The 22,629-nt window shown below is 44.9% G+C and overlaps 3 protein-coding genes across 4 annotated transcripts; 2 read left to right on the forward strand and 1 right to left on the reverse strand.

The window, feature by feature from the left end:
- Positions 1 to 117: 117 nt before the first annotated feature.
- Positions 118 to 4,129, reverse strand: LOC108027137 (uncharacterized). Of its 2 annotated transcripts, none has more exons than XM_017098355.2 (4): positions 3,515 to 4,129; positions 2,267 to 2,597; positions 1,377 to 1,684; positions 118 to 378 (listed from the first exon to the last, which is right to left on the reverse strand). In XM_017098355.2, the coding sequence occupies exons 1-4, from the start codon at positions 4,002 to 4,004 to the stop codon at positions 311 to 313; spliced, it is 1,197 nt and encodes a 398-aa protein (XP_016953844.1). In that variant the 5' UTR covers positions 4,005 to 4,129; the 3' UTR covers positions 118 to 310. The 2 variants fall into 2 exon arrangements, with proteins under 2 accessions (XP_016953844.1, XP_016953843.1); XM_017098354.2 differs by having other exon boundaries at positions 1,371 to 1,684.
- Positions 4,130 to 9,952: 5,823 nt separating this feature from the next.
- Positions 9,953 to 11,480, forward strand: LOC108027134 (uncharacterized). The gene is made up of 2 exons (XM_017098352.3): positions 9,953 to 10,431; positions 11,116 to 11,480. The coding sequence occupies exons 1-2, from the start codon at positions 10,113 to 10,115 to the stop codon at positions 11,409 to 11,411; spliced, it is 615 nt and encodes a 204-aa protein (XP_016953841.1). The 5' UTR covers positions 9,953 to 10,112; the 3' UTR covers positions 11,412 to 11,480.
- A 6,676-nt stretch (positions 11,481 to 18,156) lies between these two features.
- On the forward strand, positions 18,157 to 20,272 carry Osi6 (Osiris 6). The gene is made up of 2 exons (XM_017098914.3): positions 18,157 to 18,406; positions 18,959 to 20,272. The coding sequence occupies exons 1-2, from the start codon at positions 18,188 to 18,190 to the stop codon at positions 19,676 to 19,678; spliced, it is 939 nt and encodes a 312-aa protein (XP_016954403.1). The 5' UTR covers positions 18,157 to 18,187; the 3' UTR covers positions 19,679 to 20,272.
- The last annotated feature ends 2,357 nt before the right edge of the window (positions 20,273 to 22,629 follow it).

The following is a 22,629-nucleotide window of genomic DNA, read 5'->3' on the forward strand; positions in this document are numbered from 1 at the left end:
CACACGCAACGATTATAGTTTCAGAACAACTTTGTGTTCAATTCTTTAATGTTTTTTTAGTTTTTGTAGCACTTTGACTGCTAATTACAGAGACATTGAACTAGACTAAATGTGTGCGCCAGGTTTCACTAGTTAAAAACGATTCAATAAATAATAAGCAATAAATAATAACAGTACGTTAGCTCGCTAGGCTGCTATTCCGATGCAGAGTGTCCGTCGTCCGGGTCCGATACTCGGGTCCTTATGGCAGCAGAGCAACCTCCTCCTTCCCACGGGGTCTTTGGTAGCTGCTAATTGGCTAATCGCCGCCTTAGGAGCGGTAGTACGGCATGTGGGGCTGCACGTAGTTGTAGATCAGAGGTCGCCGGGCGGGGCTGGCTGCAACACGAGTTCCCCGTTAATCAGGCAAGTAATTGCTGGCCCGGAGCCACTTGATAGCCACCGGGATGGGGGTTAGGAGTGGGAGGAATGGGAGTGGGGTGTCGGGGAGGGAAGGTGCTCGGATGCAATAAATTCCACGGCAGAGGTGTGTATCTGGACCTTAATATGGTGTTTGGGGTAAGCCCACTCCCGTTCGCTTTAGAATTTATTAGAAGTTCTACACCATCCTCAATCTGAATTATTGCGTTGGCTCGTGGTTCATTTATAACACGCCCCACTCTTCGCTTAAGATAATCTCTAACTTCTTCATTATTGCTCTGTTGATTTATATTACTACAGCAGCTAAAAGTATGCAATCTTATTTAGTAACTGGCATCGAGTTTTCCCGATAGATGCAAATATTTCAGTCGTCCTTTTTGTGTATCACGGATTCGTTTTCATAAAGATACCAGTCTAACAAGTTATATTTTTTCCTGGATTGAAAAGTATCTTAAGTTTAGGATGACCTCAAAAATAATACTTTACAAATTAGCAGTGATGATTTACGTCGGCTCTTAATAAGTACGATTTTGGAGCTAGATTCAGTCCCAAAGTACACTCCCTTTAAAAATATTTTAAAATTGTGCGTTGGAAGTAAATAGCTTCACAAATGAAAACATATTGTTCGTTTGTGGTGAAAAATCTACCTGCGAGCATGCAATACAAATTACTAGCTGCACAAAAAGCAAATAAAGGTGCTCTCGCTTTTTGATGTTCCCGAATACCACACACCTCACGCGAGCGTGCCGGGTGACAAATGGATGTAATAAGTACTCTGCTCAGTCTTCGTCCTCATAGTCGTCCTCAATGGCGCCCTCGGCTGCAGCCGCTGCCACCGCCACCGCATTCAGGGAGTTTACCTTGGCCATGGACAGGTGTGGGGATGGGGGAGATTGGGGGTGTCTAGGGGCCCCCACTATCTGAAATATCGAGAGGCTGGATCAACTTACACTTACTCTTCGCCATCCAGGAGTCCTCACGCTTGATCTTGTGCCCCAGGCCCCCCAGTCCGCCCAGGGCGGCCAGCACCTGTGTGTTGTTGCTGCCGTCGCTGGCCACCTGGGCGGAGTGCAGGTGGCTCTCGGCGCTCAGGCTCTCCAGTCCCGGGTGTCCAGGGTGCCCCGGCAACTGGCCGCCTCCTGCCATCGCCAGGTGGTGCAGCGAGGCCGGGTACATTTCCGGCGACATCTCTGCCCCGTGCAGCGGGTAATCCATGCCATAGGGCATCATGTAGGGGGTCTGCTCAGGGAACTGGTACATCATCCTTTCAAGAGATTAAAATATAATGGCGTGTTTTAGATTCCACTTTACAAATGCATAAGCACTATTTATTTAGTTCTTCAAGGTCGGCAGTTTCCCTACCTATTTAAATTACTTAAATTATGAATCCTTTTAAAATGTTAAATTTATGTCATGTTCTCAAAATGAAACTAAACAGTTTGTGCTCCACAAACCTAACTTATGCGAATCCAGCAATAGAACTAACCTTTTAAAATGTAAAATTTCTTCGTGTTAATATGAATTATTAATTGGACGAGAAATATATGTATCTGTATATTTTGCAGATGACTGAGTGTGACATTTCCAAAAAGTTTAATTTTGTTACCCATTCCGAGAAATTAATAAGAATTTATAATTGGATAATAAGGATGAAATGACACATTTTAAATGCAATCAACATATTATTTTGCAGAAATATATTTGTAACCAATCTAAATAGCACTTAAGCTCTTATTTATGCAATAACAAGCCAAATTATTTTGTAACAATAAATGTTTACGGCACTCAACTGCTCCAAGCTTATTTAATTCCCATTCCTAGTTTGAAGTTTTGCTTTAGTACTCACTTTTCGCTGGCGTTGTCCATGAGCTTCTTGATCAGCACGATGGCGGCCACCACGAAGGCGATTTTGGACAGGATCAGTGCCTTGAGGGTGAGCAGTCCCACCGCCTTGGCGGCCACCATCGTCCAGCCGAATGTCGTGGCCGCCAGGTACATGGGTATGAACATCTGGAACTGCTTCTTGTCCTGGTGCTGGTGGCGCCTCCGTCCGCCAAGGAGTCCGCCTCCCCCGTTGTCACCGCCTCCGCCGCCGAGTAGGCCGCCTCCCCCGTTTCCTCCCAGGCCACCACCTCCTCCGCCCAGGAGTCCTCCTCCTCCATTGCCCTGCAGGCGGCCTGTAGTTGAATGTTGGGAAACAAGACACGTTTTAGGCTTTATGGCTTTAATGGCACTCGTACGTATACGTAATAGTGCGACACAGGACTTGATTGGCCCGCCCCTTCCTTGTCGGAGCACGCGGTATGATTGATGCCCTGCTGCCATGTATATCGAATGTCAGATTAAACAGGGGTAAGTAATGGCAGCTTGGGACGGTCGGGCCAAGTCATTGATATGCATTGGGCGAGAATGTAGATTTAGGAAAAACCGCCAGGCAAGGCTACACTCATAATAATGCGGTTATACCTCTCAGGGTAAATAGTTTTTAAGGACGATTAAGTAAGCAAAATGTTTTGCATTCCCATTGAACGAAATATTCAAGGATAACATCTTCCGTTATTCCTTACCCTCTTTATAAGCATGAACAGAAATGAAAAGCTGTGAGTTACGTTGTTAAACAGTAACTGAGGGCGTAGATCGCTTGCACTCAAGGATGTGCAAAGAAAAAGAATATATCTAGCCAATTGTTTTGAACTACTGATAATAGGAATGTATGGTAAAAAATGTGGTTACCTGTGGTTTTGAATTCTTAAGAGTGAAGGCTTAAAAAATAATGCTCCAGACTATTGTTTGGTTTAATACTTTCATCATGGAAAAAAAAATTAGCCCAGCCCCTGTCGAAATATTTGACAAAGACAAATATTCTTTTTAACGAAAGGCACCTATTCACATTTTTTAATTTTCTAGTTCTGTTCTGCCAGTGCAGGCATCTGTCTGGGCCTTGTTAGAGGTATCACAGTCGGGTAACGCCCAAATGCGAGCCGCATGCCAAGCAGGAGCAGCTGGCTAGGACTCTGCGCCGGGCTCAAATGGCATCGCCTGGTCGTCAGGCACATGTCATCCGCTGATTGGGTCTGCGGTCGCCCGTCATTACCTGTTCCGCTGGAGGCCTTCTTCAGCAGCGCCACCTCGATGTATTCGCTGTCATCCTCGGCCCGCTGAACGCTGAAGACCATGGGGCCCACAGGCACTCTAATGGCGTTCCCCGTGACAAAGTCCATGAAGCTGGAGAGGCCGCGCCCAGAGCCCCACTTGTGTTTGCGGGAGGCATCCAGTTCGGGTAACTTGACCAGGTCGAAGAGCCCCAGCTTAAGGGTCTCGCCGCGCCGGTAGGAGGCCATAATGCCGTTGGCCACGCCGTACAGACAACTCGCGTTGTTGGCGCACTTCCAGCTCAGCTTGTCCAGCAGGTCCGTGTTCTCCACACTGGCCGCAGGACTTGCCACCGGCCTGCCCTCGGCGCTGGAATGCGGATTAGGATCCCCTCCCAGCGAATTGGCGCCACTGCGCTTGTGGATGGCCCCCAGGCTCACGTTCAGGCCCAAAGCCAGCAAAAGGCAGCTGGCAACTAGATGGCTCGGCATTTTGAGGCTTTTTGCTTTTATCTTCTCCGATTCCGTTTCGCAGAATATAGCACAACACACGGGACACTTGACAAAGGACGAGAGTGCGGCGTATCCTTCACATGGACGCGATTCGAGGGGACGCGATTCGATGGCGGCTGATGCAGCGCCTTGTGGAGACTAATTACCAGCCGTTGCATGCAACTCAGTTTTATTGGAGCAGCCGCGGCAACGGCACAGTGGCAGCAGCAGCATTAGCAGCAGCATCCAACCAAGCTGCGTGCAGCACCACTGGCTGCACCACCACCGCCACCTCCTTCGCAGCCTCCATCGCCCTCCCCACCAGCAACATCGCACCTTGCTGCTACAGTTTTGATTTCGAGTCAACCAGCTGAGTGACGGGCATCGCTCAGCGGGCAGGCTTCGGAATCTGAGCTCCAGAGCTCTGGAGCATCAATTGCGCACAGTGGTTCCAGCTTGCAACCTGAAGGATCCATAAAATACGACACGCGAAAATAATTGGTACGGGACCTAATTTATATTGCCTATTTGTTTTTCAGCATAAGAAGATATTATTGTTATAAGAACATATTTTAAAAGTAAATTTGTAATTATAAAATCAATGGATAATTATTAAGTATTTGTAAAACACATTTATAATAATAACCATTTTTAATTTGTTTCTACTATTTGAATTTCTTCTTACAACAATTGTTCTTTTAGGTTTTCTGCTCAAAAGTATTTTGTTTAATTTCCAAGCATTACTATAAAATATTTTAATTTATGAAATGGATTGATTATTGTGAAATATTTTTAAAATATATGTATAATAATAATCATTTCTATTTCTTTTCTTTGTATTTTGATACCGACTTCTTTCCTCTTGACTTAATTATTTATTGCCAGCTCGACTAAATATGACCCACTGTGGGTGCAAACGCAGCAGTCATCGGTCTGCTTCGTTTTTCGCCTGCGGCGCTTAGCTGCACTCCCGAAAGGTTCAAAGGGCGAACTAATTAGCTGCAATTTCATTAACCACATGGTATTACGACGGATCGCTGGCCCCTGCATAGGTAAACACAGGCGGGCGGCTCACACGACTCCTGGCCAAGGCTGGGAGACGCGGCCATGACTGTGGTAGAATGGCAAAGCCACTGGCTCCAACGGCGTCCGCGGCATGTGGCCGCTGTACTAATGCGGCTAATTTACTGCTCATTAATTTGCCCGCAATTTGCTGCAAACAATTTTCGCAGGCAAAAGTAAAAGCAAAGTGCAGTTCGAGTACGGGTACAATTAAGTAGCTGGTTGGAGGGAGGAGGGTGGTGGGTGGTGGGTGGTTGCTGGAAAAGTGGGAGGCTCGGGCTGAGGCTGAGGCTCGAGATGTGGCCACGCCTCGCCGCCTGTACACAATAAATAAATAAATAATAAAAGAAAAGTGAAACGACTATTAGCTCTCGTTTTTCATAAATCGCCGGCTCAGTTACATTCTGCTGAGCAGGCGAAATGCGGGGGACCGGCGGGGGAAGTGCAGCCAATAAAACACTTTTCGTCGGTGCATGATGAGCGGGACTAATAAATATTCACTTTTCCAGCCAGCCAGCCAGGTGAGCACGCAGGTGGGCAGGCGGGTAATTGTGGCCAATTTCGAGGCAGTGGCAATCAGACCTCGACCGTTCTTTGGCAGTGGCACCGTTTTGATCGGCGATCCGCGATCTATCTGGCCTATCTGGCCGAAGATCCACTGAGAGTGTAATGACTGTAATCTGGATGTCCGCGCCATTCGCAACTTGACACCGTGCTCCGACGCTGCCTCAAAAGCGCAAGTAATGCGAGGCGGTTCGACAAGAAAGCAGACCACCGACCACCTACCACCGAGCATCGAACCACCGCAGCAACATGGCCCAAGCCCAAAGCCGCAACAATGGATGGCCAACAGCCAAGGCCAACAGCCCAGATGGACATTGAAAGGAAAGCGGTGACGCAGTCCGAGAGTGGTAATCCGACCCCATCCAACCCATCCGAAACACCCAACCCGCCCATCTACGCAGCCCACTAAGGCCACCTAGCTGCTCCAGTTTACGTGTGCCACAAAAGTTTAATGATCCTTGACTGCAACCGGATCCGCTGGGTGGAGTCCGGTCCAAAGGCCAGCGGCTTCTTCGCCTTAATTGGCTCTGATTTCAATGCTTCCAATGCACTTAACAGAAACTAAAAGTGGCCAGCGACAATTTAGCCGTGTTGCCGGCCCAAGCCTTTTCACTTTCATCTGGCCACACACTTTAATCGAGTTTTAACAAGACCGAATCCCAAAAAGAATACACTGAACTGCGGGCGAGGCATTGCTTTCAACTCTTAAATCTAATCAGGAACTTGGCCCAGTGCAGATTGAAAGTTTGGCAGCCAAAACCTTGTGGCTGAGCAGCAGCGATTGTTTGGTCACTTCCTTGCACCCGCAAAGTTTTTTGTTGCCAAAAGAAATGGCAATGTTCGTTGAAAAACGTAACAAAAGGGCACTGACCAAAATGGTAGTTAGCTGGAATTTGTACAATGCTTTAAAAGCTAGGGAATGTAATCGATTTTTTTTAGATCTACTGATAAAAAGAAGATCCATTTTTATTAGGGGCCATCTTTATTAAAAATTAACATATGGTCCTTGCTTTTCAAATTAAATAATATTAAAATCCATTTCTGTGTAAGGCACTTGTATCTTGTTTTCCCTTTGCAAGAAATGCACTTGTTGAGAATTACTAGTTCAACTTTAGTTGAAGCTTGCTAAAGCAATTGCGTTGCCCGTTTGATAATGTAGCAGAATTGCCACTGAGGGGTTTTTAATTGAAAACAAAAGTTTTACGAGCCCTTGAGTTAAACTCCAGTTATTGCTAGCATACATGAGAAGCTTAGTTAGGTGTTATTTGCCTTTTCTATTTTGCTAATTTTTTCGCTACCCGAGTGTTTCCCTTCGAGTTGCAATCTTCAAAGGACTAATTGCCGTTTAAAGCTGCTTAGAGCTGCTGAATTGTTGCCTAATTCCTGGGAGAGAACAGCCTCTGGGAATCGTTCACCTCGACGCCACAAAATCCAAGCCATCCCAAAAAGCCAGCCAACTGGGTCTGGCAGACGACTTGACTGCGGATTGGAGCTCTCATCGCTCCACGACCATCATCCGCCGGATTCGCCTGGGCTGACAGCCAAATTGACTCTTTGGCAGTCAATCACAGCGAGTTGTCACGAGTCATGCGAGGAATGCAAGTCGCCTGGAAATAGGCGCAATTAGAGCCATTCCACAGAGTGCGTATTTTGCTGGCCAATAACAATAATAGTAATATTGTTTATTTTGAAGCCAATTACGTGGCCATACATCTGGCCATGTTGATGTTGATTTCTGCGGCTTTGCTTGTGCCGCTGCCTTATTTTCACCGGCACGAATTTCGCTCACGGCACCTTGTTTATTTGCTTCGGCTGCTTTTCTGCCTTTTCTGATCGATTGCCTGAGCCCAGCGATACGTTTAATTTATTTTAATCTAATTGTTTTATAATTAAAACATACTTCTGTTTGATTTCACCTGTGCGTGTCAAAAGCAACAAACTTGCGGTTCGGCTTTTCTCGGTTCCAATTGCTGTTTTAGTTGCCTGGCTACTGGGCGCCTTAATTAGTTGCCACTGATTTGCAGCCCCACCCACATTTTGCAGCTCAGTCGCCGCAGGATGTTGACTCGCAACTCGTGGTGTTTGCGATGCACTAAGCAAATGATTTGTGGTCTGCAGACGTGTTGTATACTTTGGGGCTGGCGGAAGATTGCTTTATTGTGGCAGAGTTTCGGGAGCAAGGCCACAAAAGTGGGGCCTCGATATGTGCAACTAGGTGGCCACAAATAGGTCTGAAAAATTGTAATTCCAATTCAATACGGTAACATAGTACATTAATGGAAATTTAAAAAAAGAGCGTGATAGCTGAATAATTGGCGTACAGTTTTTGTAGACCCTTTGGAATGGTGATTAATTAATATTTGATGATAATTTTAATAAAGTTCTGTATCAATTCAATCTAAATACAAAGCGAATTGCTTTGATATGTTTAATCTGCTGGATGCGTTCGTTTTTGATCCATTTCAGTGCGTCCGCTAACTGTGAATGCAGAATGGGATGGCGGGGATTTCCAGTGTGTACAGCCCTCCAGTTGATGATTTAATTTCCTTTTGTTATATCAATGGGGGCCCAAAAAGCCTTTGATCTCCTAATACCACTGCACCAAATCAATCCGAACTATCTGTTAACTTGCCATTGGTCACACAGCCCCACACCTGCTTACTCCCCCGGCGATTTGGGCCACAACTGCTGTCTCATTCAATCAACTCGATTCCGTATACCACAATGCACATTGCACATTGAATTGCGGTCTCAATTGAATGTGCGGCAAATGAGATTCTTTTAATGACGTTGCCGATGATGATGATGCTGCACAACAATCAATTATAACAAGTTGCCAAGAGACAGAGCCCCGGATCGGGAAAGAGATACTGATTCAGATCGAGTCGGGGCAAACAACGGCTACAAAGGCCGCACTCAAACGAATCGAATCGAACCATGCTGCTTTCCTTGGTAAAAATCGGAGATTCGAGATGGAGCTGATGATCTGCTGCCAGGGGGAGATACTTTCTTTTTATTGCCGACACCGACACAAGGCAAACGCAACGAGTTCAGATCAATTTTTGGTTGACTCGCTTCCACTGCTGCGGTGATGTGTTTAATTTTTTCCATCGATTGGGGTTTCAAAATTTCCAGAAAACGTGTAAGTGTGAGACGTGCGTGCGTTTGTGTTGGACAACAATATGATAAATATAAAAATTAATACATTGAGAGTGAAAGTTATTGCTTTGGGAGCGCAGTCGATCATCATGGTCGTCATCATCATCGCTCGAATAATCATCACCGGCAGCCTCATGGCAGTGGAGAAATGGCGATGATGACGATCGAAGCGTGATTGTGATGCTGCCAAGTTGATTTCTTTCGCCTGCCCGATGGACCCCGGTCACGTTAACTTGATTAATAAGTTTGCCGGTATTACAAAATACCCCAAAAGCTGGGCAAGGGCTTACGAAATCCCCAGAAGACGGTTTCCCGTGTCTCTGTCTAATTGAATTACGGCACCACACTCTCCAATTTTTAGATTTACTCACAAAATTGGGACTCCTGCGAAGAAAGTATATGTAAGAACGGTCGAAAGATATGGTTCCATGTTGATACAATAAATATCATTGGGACCACATTATGCCATCATAAAGAAATCATAACTATGATGATGATGTGGTTAAGAATAGAAACCAAATTTATATTTTTGGACAGAAAATATATTTTATTATAAATCATAACAATAATAATGTATAAAATGTGTTTTGAATAAAAAAGTATTAATATTAGTTATTTCCTAATTTTTAATTTCAGTTTGTCTTTAATAAATTCAGCAAAATTCTAGCCCGATTTACTTTCGATTGCTTATTGTATTACGACCCCAAGCAACACAACCTCACCCCTTTTCAACGGTCTGGCGACCCATTTTTATGGCCGTTGCATGAGCTGGTCGACGCAAATTACCACTAAACGTCTTCATCGCTCATCTTTCGGGCGGGGTAACTTTCGCTTTTTCGGCTGACACGCTTGCCAGCCGGTTAATGGAGTTGTTTGGCCGCCGGAGAATCGTGTGAAGTGGAGTAGGATCGAGGTGTGGGCCAGGAACAAACCCGCAGCACTTTAACCACTTCTAATCTGTATAATTTGGCCGAGAGCGCCGAGTTGAGTGAACCAGAGGCCAAATTGTTGGTGGAACGGGCGGCAGCCAAGCGCATCCCACGGCTGTCCGACCAACTGACCGTTGAAAATTGGAAAAATTGCAGCGGCCAGTGAAGAAGAAAATTGCACGGCCGAGGCAAAAAGTAGAGAAAAGCGAACTGAAAGCATATTTCTCTCTTTCCAGAAGCACCATTGTTTTAATTTACAATTGTGACAATTCGGCCGGGGATGCTTGACTGCCCCCGTTTCCCCCCTGGGAAAGTTCCCCGTGGAAATGGGAGCTATAAAATATGACCAGGCAATTGTCAAGGCTTTTAGTTGAACTTGAAGCGTTTTGGCAACATGTTCCGCATTTTCCCGCTGCTCTGTCTGCTGCTCTTCTCGGCTGTCCGCTCGGAAAACTGCGCCCAGGATGCGAGTGCCACCCTGTATTGTCGTGGGGAACGGGCCCTGCGGAATGTCCTGCGTAATTTAAATCGCAGTGAAAAGCCCCTAGTGGTAGTCAGGGGCCTCGAAATAGTTCCCCTTCAGAACAACTCGCTCTTTGAGGAGGAACAGGATCAGGACCAGAGCCTGCTGGATAGTCTGTCCTTCTACCTGCGCACCCACGAGATTAATGTGAAGCTGGCCGATCTACTAGAGGATGAGGCGCAAGTTTCAGGTGAGTTCAGGTGCCACTCAAACAAATGCGGTGCATGTTGAAGTAGGATTTTGTGTGGAATGGTGTTTTGAAGTGCAATTCTTGATGAATTAAAAAGAAAAACAAAACTTAAATCTAATAATCATATTATAAAAAGCTTTTTTAGACAGACAAATCTGTCTGGGTTGAACAAAATTATCATATGAGTTTTTTTGTCAAGCACTTTAGCACTTAATCGATTAAACTTTACTTACGTTTTTCAATTATATTTAGTTTATTTTGATTATGTCTTTATTATACAAAAATATTATTTTACTCCTAAAAATTTAGAACAAATTTTAACTTGTGTTAGTCAATATGCAGACGAAAAATTCCTTAATTACATATCTAATTGCAATGGCATGCAGTTTTTGGGAAGTTACTTCGCAAATGTGTTTTTGATTGCCTCTAAAAACAATTTTGCAGATATTGTGTGATTTTTGATTTAAAAAGCCTCTCCCAAAGCAACAGCCAATTGATAAAAGGTCCATTTAGTATTTGAAATTGTGATATCTGCCGCAATGCTGCTGTATCAAAACTCCATTTGCCTTTGTAATGACAAATTGGCATAAAATCAAGGGTTCTTTGCCAAAAGGAAAATAAACCCGCAAATACAGCTGCATTGACAGAAGTCACATGGTCATAAATGTTTTTTGATTGTTTCAGAGGCCCGCAAAAAGGACAAAGGCCAGGGCATGCTGCTGGCAATGGCGCTAATGTTCGGCAAAATGATGGCCGTGATGGGCTTGGGCGGAATAGCGGCCCTGGCCATGAAGGCGCTGGGCGTCTCCCTGGTGGCCCTGATGATGGCCGGGATGCTGGGCCTGAAGACTGCCGCCCAGCACGGTGGGGAGACCAGTCACAGCATTTCCTATGTGACCGGCGAGGGACATGGACACCACCACAAGCGGAGGCGCCGCTCGACGGGTCAACAACCCCTGGCCTACAGGGGCTGGAACTGAAGGACCGCGGTTGTCGACTTCATTTTGTTAGTTCTTGTGTAGCTCTTAAGTAATTTAATAATTTATCCATCATGCAACAGACCCCAGTTGTTTTTATCCCGACTGCAATCGAAGCGAGTGCAGTGCCACTCGAGACGGTGCTGCCGCTCCGAAGAGTCGTGTTGCTGTTGGTGTTGCTGCTGATGCTGCTGCCTTGGATGCTGCTCTTTGGTTTATGAAATCGGTGAAAGTTTATTTGAGACGAGCTCGCATTGTGTAGCCATCAGCATCCGCAGCGGCAGAAGGCAACCTACACATGGCCATAACGGTTGTATTTGTGGCTATACCCTACAGCCCCAAGTCACCTCTTTTTGGCAAAAAGGTGGTGTTCAAAAAATATTTGTAGTTTCATTCGGGTTTCTATTTTGGGATCGGAAATATTTTTATACGGGGTAGAGTGCGTGTCATTCAAGATAATTGAGCTTAGTTTGAGTTTCTCGATCTAAGGGTCTTTTGAAAACATAAACAAAGCTAAGTCTTATTCATGTTTGAGTGAAGCAGCATCTGTAAATGTATACAACATTTATTCAGAGTTTAATCTGCATTATTTGAGCAAGTGTTCAAACACCATTTACTTGTTTAAACCAATTGTAATCTGAGTTGATTTGGAAGGAATTGGAAGTAGAATCAAGTCCTGTCTTAAGGAAACATTGAACGAAAAATAATTAATAATGAATGTTTCGAGCACAGACAAAGAGCATCCCAGTTCGCATTCGCCCGATGATTAATATCGGATTTCCTCCTTCTTGTTTACGGTGTCGTCATTTGTCAGTCCGCTTTCGTGCAGTGCTATCGATGAAGCTGCCAGATACCGGATACAGCAGCTCGGATACTCTTCATCGGTTCTCTGCTGATCTGCGCTTCAGATAGCCCCAAACCGAACTCTTGTTTTCCGTGGAATCTGGTACACGACCACTGGCACACTGGAGCTGGCCGGCGCACAGATGAGATTTGCATAATGCGTGGCCAACTTTCACTGGATTTTGGCAGCACAACGGTTCTTTCCGACCACCTAAAGAGCCGTGGGCCCGAGTGGCAACAAATTACAGCCATGACAGACCCCAAAAAGACGAGAAACAAGATGTGCGTTCTGTTACACAACACCATTAAAGCAGCGGCACTTGAACGGCCAAAACCCGTTAAGCGGCCGCAGGGATACGGCCTCCATTACTTGGCCAAGAGCAACTTGCTCTACCTTTCTTTGCCCCTTTCCCCGGCTGAGCGAACCTTGGACCGCCGCCTAATTGCTCCGTCTACTGGGGCTGCTCTTTTTGTCGGATCGCTCCTCTGCTAACTTTCCCTTTTCAACGGCGTTTTACGAGCGCGTCTGTCGGCCGTAATTAAATTATAAAATAAGTTCATAAAGGTAAATTTGTTGTTTTACAATTCGTATATGATCTGCTGCTTTATATAAGCGAGCAGTTGCTCCGGAATTGATTTTCTAAACGGCGCGCTTTGATTTTACCCGTTTACCAGTTGACAACAAAAGCAGCGGCTTTATGGGTTTATGAGCACGCCGACCACGACGATGATGATGGTGATGAGATGGCTGCCGAGACGTGTGTGAATGCTGGAGCTCCAGTCCACACAGTACACACAGTCCACCGAGTCGCAGGTCCACAAGTCCAGTGCATAAATGAAAGTTCATAAAGAAATTAGCTGATTAATCGTCGTTCGATGAGCTTGGAACTGGGAAAATGACCAGGCCGAGCCGAGCCCGATGGCCAAGATGGGATGACTGACTGAAAGTGTCACGCAGCCTACATTTCAGCCGCTGCCTCGAAAATTTCACTTTTCAATGATGCTGCGCGGCATCGTCCGCTTCACATGTAAATTAATATTTAACCCAAATACCGCAAATTCTTTATTTGAAATGCTGCCCGTATCGGTTACTGCTGTGCTTCTCGCCGCAGTCTGTATACATAATCCCCTTTCCGGTATTATTATGCAAATTTCCTATTAATTCCAATGGCCGTAAAAGGGAAAATGTGTTCTGTTAACTTGACGTTTTTATGGTTTTGTGAAATCTCCAGTCGGCTTTATTTTGGGGTGTGTGTTGGATCTGTGACCAACTTTACTTTTACTTATTAAAATATGCAGCGGTGCTGCTAATCGGAAGGGAGTAGTTAATGCTTGCTGACTGGGTTTTAGGAAATAGCAGGCTCCTTTAATCCGCTTTAAGCTTTCCGGCCTGTGCGATATAAGTTGCATCACCGCTCTTCACTTTTCGTGATTCCTTGGCACCACTCGGGCATTTGAATGCAAATATTTGCCATCCTATACACTCGTATTTATCTGTTGCCATGGCTGCTGTGCTGGGCTGTGTGTAAATGGCTCACTTCTGACCACGACTTTCACCGAAACATTTTTGTTATTTATTCATTAAATTTTTGCCCCCGATGTGGCCCTGCGATGCCTCCGCGGATGCTTCTGTTGTTGTCCATTCTGGTTTTTGTTGCCGTTCAATAAAACCCGTACCTACACATACCTACATGGCGTACACGAAATTCTTTTTGCATGACCGCGGCAAAAAGATGGAAAATAAAAGCGAAAAAGTCCAACGAAATTAAATGTAAAGTCAACATGAAATTTTTTAGCTCGCCAGTGCAAACACACCCACAAAGTGGCTATTGATTGGCAAAATACGATCCGGGCGAAAAAAGATGTCAGCAAACAATGTGAAATTGTGCTACCAATTGGTCGAAACTTCTCTGTCTTCTGTTTCAGTCGGTTCGGCACGGTACATTAAGAGCCCGTGGCCGTTAAGATGTAAGATATCAGGCCGCCGATCGCCAGAACCCCGAAATGCACGCCCTCGATGCTTTCGGCGCTTATGCAAATTGGCCAGAAATAAAAGGAAAAAACTTTCACGGCTAAGCCATTTGGCTTTAATTAAATTCAAACGGCTAGAAAAGGGCCTCTCCGCCGATAGATTATACAGTAAAATGGCCTCTGTGTGGGACACAACGGTCATCACCGGCGTCGCTCGTTCCACTAATGAGTCTCAGGCCCAAATTGATGTCAAGCAAAATGAAAGTGAGAATACGATGATATCTCCGGCGGGCCCAAAATAATCATCGCTGCCGGTCGACGAGCGCCGAGATCTTCGATCTGCTGATTGAAGCCCACTCAGCCATTGGCCTAATAAGTAGTGTAATTATTGAGATTTTCTACGCGATGGTATTTGACCATCTTTTCGGAGGCTTGTGACCAACTTTCTTAAGACATTAAGGTTTTTGTGGGCAAATACATAATTTTACCGGGTGAAAATGCAAGTGCGTTGCGGAGGGAATAGTCTTGGTTACAGAAAGCAATCGCAAAGGATATAAAGTTATTAAATAACAAATTTAAGCTTAAGAGGACAATATATACATTTTTAAATTACCCTTCAAAATGTATTTAAGAATTGTAAAAGAATAAAATGTAAATTCATTAAAAAATGCACCTGTTTCCTGAAAATTTAAATAAAAATTTAAATAAAATAAATTAAATTGTTACAATTTTTTTATAATTCAGTGAACACGACCCGTTTAAGGTAAAACATTTTAGTACCCGATGCTCAACACAATTCCTGCTAAAGAACAAAACCAATTTTAATCCCGTTTAAGCTGGAAGGTCACAGGAATTTAAAATGTTCATTCGACAAAACAAATCATATTCTGAGCCATACAAAAAGAAGCGGAGAGGGCCAGAAGAAAAAGGCATTTGGCTTCACATCCTAGTTACGTATAGTTGTTAAGCCGACCTTTCTCTTCCGGATATCCACAACTGTACAGCTTACCAAAAATATTTGTAGGATGATATGGCAAACAAAAGCTCACTTTTAGGTCCACTCCTTTTGTATGCTAAACAAGGTAAATTTGCCTCGTTTTTAAGGACACAAAGGATATCCGAATTGACTGTTATGCGGGGCAACAGGATTGCTACTTCTGTCTCTCAACTTTGGTTACTAAGCTAACCTTTATTTTTGGGAAAATGAAAAGAGGGGAGAAAAATGAAAACAGTTTTAATGGCCAAAAGTGTTTACGTCCATTGGGTCAGTTGCTGATGTAATATGCCAGCAGCACAGGTTGTGCATTGTTTTTCTTCTTTCGGAGCGTTTCGAGACACTTGCGATTTGTTTACCCTGCTCTGTGACAGCCATAAACAATAACAGCAACACCCCAAACACAACAGCAACATCGGCAGCAGCAGCAACATGAGCAACAGCAACAGCAACTACTTGCCAGGTCCAACTACGAGCGAAATTCATTCATAAAAAGCACACACATTGGACACTTGGACGGCTGCTTTTCGCATGAATGGCCAAGCCTGTTGGCCGTGCTCTTGGCCATTGGCTCTTGGCCGTTTGGCAGTTGGCGGTTTGGAAGTTGGATGTTGGCCGTTGGCCGTTGGCACATGCCAGCCGGTAAATGGAGGCGTTCACACTCGGCGCGTGAACCGACATAAGTTTGGCCGTTAAGACGGATGTGCAGCGGCATTCGGATTTGCATGTTTTTGTAGCTCTGAACCCATTTGCATCCGAATGTGTGCCGATTTATGGCGGCCGAAGAAAACCCAAAGCGGAATTCCAGCTTAAAGATCGCGTCGCTTGTTTTGATTTTCTCCTCTGGGAGGCTGCACCCATTTTGCCGTCGATGTTGCGTTACGAAATGCCTTACACTTTTACCACGGCTCGCCTATATCCATTGACGTCACTCGGCCAACTGAAAGCCGATTTAATTGTGGTAGCAAATTACACATACGCCCCATCGCCCATCGACAATTTGACACCCATTATGCGGAAGATTCAGGGGTTTCGTAAGCTGCACCGCGGCAGATCCGTATGATAGAGTCGGATGTCGTCAGTCACAGACATTCACCTTGAAACGGGAGCTCGGATCTTTCCAAGAAACCAGCCACCCAACGGAGCACACCGAAAGAAAGGCCCTGAGTTTTTGTGTTATTTTCACCAATATTTTCCTGTTAATTGATCCATCACAAAAGGTACAAATGTAATTTTGATTATTTAAATCATCACGTTGCTATTATTTTAAAATGACAATTTAAATCTTAATTAAGTCGTAACTGCTTTAAAAATAAATTATAATAATTCTGCATGTCTTGTGTGATTAGATATATATTATGCTCGTTTGCTCACTTAAGGTTTGTTTAGTGATGCATATAGCAGTATTTAAACGATTGGTATTAGCTTAAATTCATTTAATAAATTATAATTTCAATACTAATTTATAATATATTTAAACACCTTATTCAAGAAGTACTATTTAAAAAATACAAAAAAAGTAATCAAACATATACAAAATTACTGAATACCAATCTAATCAAATGTACATTTAAATAATAAACTTAGCACTCGAACCCTTATTTGTACTACCCTTTTTAAATGTTAAATTGTCTCAAGTTGATATTTCTCTCAGTGCACCAGTTCATCACCTGCGAGTATCTCGGATCTTGCGCGCATCCGTTTTTGTTTGCTTTTCGTGTAATTTCTCTTTCATTTCACTTGAGCAATTGAAGCGCGCTGTTATTTGCACTTTTGCTAAGCTCAAATTGTTGACTAATGTGTCACAATTGCCGAGTCAGGTTGTTTTCTATGATTATGCCCGCAGAGGTGTTTTCACCTGTGTACTCGGACTGCCCGAAAGAGAGGCCCGAACAGGACGTGCCTATCAGGCCGTAGATCCTACCCCAGTGCTATCCTTTCTCCGGTCCCTGTCCTAGTTACATAACTGGCTAGCAAATCACACTTTATCTTGCGTAATAAAAAGAGACCCAAAATAAAATCACGAAAATGAAAAGTAATTTCAAGGCGCTCACATGCGGTAAACAAAACTATTTCGGTGATGCCGGACGAAGAGGGCGCTTTAAAACGGAGATGACATACAGACCAGGGGCCAGAAATAACAGTAGTAGTATATCATACACACAACTTTCATTTCTTGCGGCAAAGTGCCCGAAAAACAAAAGCGTTCAAAAAATTAACAAAAGCCAGAATGACACACATACGAGGGGGGTCTACGCAGCGAGGGGAGGGGCACCCAGTGGTTAAGGGGCGGGTGTGCGGAGGGTTAAGCTGCGCAGCACCTGTTTATCACCTCATGTGTTGTAATCCGTGAGGCTCCAGAAGCAACTATGTCTCTTTGTCTGCGTGTGCTTATGCGGGGAGATGGGCAGAAGACTCTGCGGGAAGAAGCGTCTTTTGGGGTCCCTCCACCCGACTCTCCGTGTGTGTGTGTGGGGGAGAGAAGACAGACAACCTTGGCGTTGGATCTGCTCTCCGATCTGGCGTTGGATCTGCTGGAAACTTTCTCGCGCTCTCACATCCAACAGCCCTGCGCCTGCGCCGACGTCGGCCGAAGACAGAAGACGCGTCTTCGCTTGCGCATGCGCACGCGCAGCGACTTTCTTTGACGCGGAAGCAGAAAAAAGTCTCTGCCTGCGCTTGCCTAATGCGTCTTCTAAGCTTGGAAGCTGCCGAGAAAGAGTGGGAGAGAGGGAGAGCCGCCCGGCCAGAAAGAGAGGGCTGCTGCCTGCGCAGAGCGCCAGAAAGAGCGCGCAGACACGTGTGGAAGAGGGCTCTTCGGAGACGGAGACCCTAGCTGTGTGTGTGGGCACTGGCGCTTTTTACATAATTTTACGTTATGCCGCTGCCGAGGCGACCGCTACGTTGGAAACTCTTTAAAAACAGCCTGACAGCGGCGAAAAGTTATCAAACCGCAGCTTGTTCCATTCGAATGAACACACCAGTGATTTCGGTGGTGCCCAAGGAATTCAGTCGCAGAAATCACCAGTCCTCCAACCCAGCCGCCAGCATGAAGTTCTTCGTAGCCACCGCCTGCATCCTGCTCCTTGCAGCAGGCATCTCCGCCGATCCCGTCAAGGCCGCCGACGAGCAGCCCGGCGCCTTTGCCAAGTGCCTCGAGACCGACTCCATCTCGTGCCTGCAGCTCACGGTACGGATTAACAGCTCCCAAGGATTACAAACCCCTACGCTTACATAACCCGAGTCCCATCAAGAACATTTGCAAAAGTGGCTATCCAGTGAAAGTGAAACCAATCAATCCATTGATCTCAGATCAAGTGCACAGAACTTGTGAATCGAAGGATACTGCTAAAGTGAAAGTGCCAAAGTTTGTCTTCATGACTTCCTGTTGAGCTATTTTACTCATCTGAGTGAGAAATAAAAGAATTCCAGTTTACCAGATATGTCTGACAGGAAGATGTGAAATACAGCTTTACCACTCAATTATGAAGAGCTTAAAAGTGTTTACTAAATTTACTTCTTGGTTTTCTTGACCTCAAAGAATACAAGTCTATTGATTTTATCTTCATCCTAGTGATCACTTCACCCTTTTTTGTTATTAAAAGGCTTATATAACTTCTACTTAACTTGTGATTAGGATCCTTTATTAGCCTTATAAAGCAGGCACCCAACCATACACAATATTTCAGACTGACCAGTTCTGTAACCCTTCTAATTCGCAACCCCTCTGCCTACTCCACAGCTCTTCCGCAAGGCCAAGTCCGTCTTCGATAACCCCCAGATCGAGCTCTTCGGCGGCGTGTCCCTGGTGAAGGCCAACGAAGGACGTCAGGGCAAGTCCCTAGACAACTCCCTGGCTGTTGAGGCAGCTCCCAGCGTGGAGGCCCGCACCGCCGAGATGGGCAACTACTTCATGGACAACGCCAAGAGCTTCTTCGCCGAGCGCTCCCTGAACTTCAACTTCGCCAACGCCGCTCGCAGCGTGGCCCGCGCCATTCCCGATGACATCAAGGCCGATCTCCGCGAGCTGGTGGTTGAGTCCCGTACCCGCAAGAAGAAGCTGCTGAAGAAGTTCCTGCCCATCCTGCTGGGAGTCGGTGCCAAGATCGCCGTCCTGGGCGTTGGCTCCATCTTCGGTCTGCTGTTCCTGGCCAAGAAGGCTCTGGTTGTGTCCGTAATCGCTTTCTTCCTGGCTCTGGCTGCTGGTGCCTCCAGCGGACTGGGACGCATCGGTGGCTCTGGAGGCGGCGGCGGTCTGCTCGGCGGTCTGGGCGGTCTGTTCGGCGGCAAGAACTCCGGCGGATCGTCGGCTGCCAGCACCGGAGGATGGTCCTCGGGCGGCGGTGCCTCTAGCGCCGGATGGTCCTCGGGCGGCAGCTCCGGCTGGGACACCCATGGCGCCTACAGCTCGCCTGTGGCCCAGACCATTGCCTACCAGGGATACAAGCAGGCCCGCCGGTAAACATTTGGCCATCAGCTAACCTAATCGAAGGACGAAGGCCAAGGAGAGAGAGAGAAACAATCGCTAAAAATGATGACCTATATTTATATTTATTTATAAATTATTTATTTTAATTTATTACTGGAACGAGAACGAGTACGAGACGAACAAAGTGCCTTCCATTAGACAAAACAAAAACAATCACTGAATAACGAGACACACCCAAACACACCACCTTTCATCAACACAACCGCCAATAACCTCCACCAAGGAATCTCCACTACTTTCCACACTCCTCACTCTGCTCTCTACGCTGTATCTTAATTTCATGGCTGCACCTTTGATTTATGGACTGCAAACGATTGCTTCTAGTCGCTCCATCAGTCAAAGCCAGTCGGCTCGCCCATCTAACTGTAACTATCTCTCATCTACTATTTTCATCTATCTCTGTGCTACGCGAACCTCTATCTGTACCTGTACCTCTATCTCTCTATCTATCTATCTGTCTATCTACATCTGTCTGTCTATCTGGGCCTTCCCACTTTACCGCCCGGGAAAGCCCAACCAAATGCTGCTAAATCAAAGAATCAAATAATAATTCAAACATGAAAAATACTTAACAAACACGACTCTCTTTTCTCATCCGTGCGCAATTTCCCTTTCGATTTGCATACGCAACTCGGGTCAACAGTCCTCGACCGCATCACTCATACGCCGCGTTGTCTGGCCAAGCAATTTGCATCTGAGTGGCGCAACTTTCATTTCACTTCTGCTCATCTCCCCATTCTTTCTGCTATCAGCCCCCGAAAATCGAACTCTTTAAGTGTTTTCTAAAATTTCACCCAATTACTTCACTTCCCCGCTTCTGGGTAACCCCCATTTTCACTGCACTTTCTTCCGTCTGGACCGCCAGAATACGAACAAAGGCAATTTGCTAAAAAATAAAACAAACATTTAGCTACGCGCAACTCGGCTCATTCAAGGCGGGGCCCCTGTATTGTATTTTAATATTTCTCCACCTGCCAGAGGCCCATTGTTGGGCGACGCTTAGCACCTTTTGGCCCAAAGAAAGTTGCAAACGGCGTCGAAGTGGGCCCGGCTCAATTGAGCCTAAGTAACTGAACATCAGTTGCAGTTGTTGGTAGTTGGTTGTCGGTTGCCGGCTGTCGGTTGCCGTTTGGCAAAACGGCACTTTACGGCGCTGATGGGTGCTTTACTTATGAATATGACCCAGTTCGCCGGGCCCAGCCAGTCGATTTGGAAGCCGGCAGTTGGATGTTGGATGCTGTACCCATTGACTGACTCGTGGCTTTCTTTGGGCTCGAATACGTCAGCAATTAATGTGTCGCTTATGAGCACTTTTCTACGCTCATTGGTGCCGGTTGGTCGGGCACTCGGCTGCTCGGCGTTTTGTGGTTCGATTTGTTTGGCATCCATGGTTCTGCCGCTGCCGCCGTTTAAGCCTCTATTTTGAGCCACATTCGTGTTCTCGCTTCGAGCTCTATTCACTCTTCTTGTTGGGTTGTTTGCTAAGTGAAATTTCCAAGTAGTTCTCCATTGAAGGTGTCACGCTTTAAATCAATAGCCATTGTCCAGACGCTCTTGTAGGAACACGCAAAGTCATTCCCCTTCTTCAGAAGCGACAGTGAAAACAGACATTCCCGAGACACCGAAAACATAGTCATTCCCGAACACAATCGTGCCAGAAATGTGCTGCTGCTGGGAAAAAGGGAAAGTGTCTGGAGTTTCTTTGGGAGGCGTATGGAAAAAAAAAAAACAGCAACCCTTCAGGCATTGTCATATCAATCAACTGAATTCTCAGAAATGCGTGTTTACTCATTTTGTATTGAAGCACAAAAAGTTTGGGAGCGACCCTGGTTGTTTCCCCCTAAAGAAACAAGCTCCGAAATGGGTCTACTGTAAGCCATTTTTAACTACATTTGAATAAATCAAACGAAAACATAAAGAATCAAATGTTTAGTCTAACATTCGTTTATAATATTAGTGTAAGTAAGGTAGTATGTCAATGTATGGTAACATTACTACAGTTTTTAGCAATCATTTAATAACAAATGGATCTTTTTATGACCCTCTACCCACTGAGAAGGCCAAACGAACGAAAACAAAAAATATTGCTATAAACATGACAGTTGATTTTCCCGTGATTTTATTAAAACTACATTTTTAGGATTAAATAAAAAATATTGTGAGTGCCTTTAATCTACACTTTTTTGTGAAATACAAAGTAGTTTCTGCAAATTGGAAAGCTATATGAACACGCTCGAATTTCATTATACAGATTGAGTCAAAAATTGTAAGGCATGTAAAAAAGTGAAAAATAAACAGTTGGTAACTGTAATGGCGGGTATCCTGACTTTAAGATACCAGGCTCAAACTATTCCTTTTAAAAAAGGAATTTTAATTGAATCAGAACTAATTCTCTGGCCTGTTTTTTAAAAAGCTTTGACCATGAAAATTGTACAACAAATGCTTAAATTTATCAAGATACTTTTTCTACTAAAGTGCAAATTTAAGTGTAGGCGAACAGACGATCCTCCTCTGCTTTTTATTTTCTTAACATATTTTTCAGCAAAAAATAAAAGTGTTATTAGGAAAAACACTACAAAGTATTCTTTAAAAAATTCGTGGCTTTCTTTTAAGCTCATTTTAAGTTTTATAATTATCTTGGCTTAGATCGTTAGCTTTCTCCGAAGACTTTGGCAAGACAGCTGCGATCGAAAGCCTTTCAAAATTGTACTAAAAGCTTTGTAAAAAAAGTTCAGAAAAAGACTTTCTTTTCCAAGCCTTGAACCCGCCATTGATTTGAAAAAAGAATCACTAATAATGTGAATACCGAGTATAACGATCTATTTTCTACGTTTTAAATGCCCTAACTATACGAAGAGAAAACCACAAAAATTATAAAAAAAAAAAACAGATTTCGTATTTTATTTTGCTGGGTGAGGTTAGCC

This window comes from Drosophila biarmipes, chromosome 3R, assembly GCF_025231255.1.
Source record: "Drosophila biarmipes strain raj3 chromosome 3R, RU_DBia_V1.1, whole genome shotgun sequence".
Classification (NCBI taxonomy): domain Eukaryota; kingdom Metazoa; phylum Arthropoda; class Insecta; order Diptera; family Drosophilidae; genus Drosophila; species Drosophila biarmipes.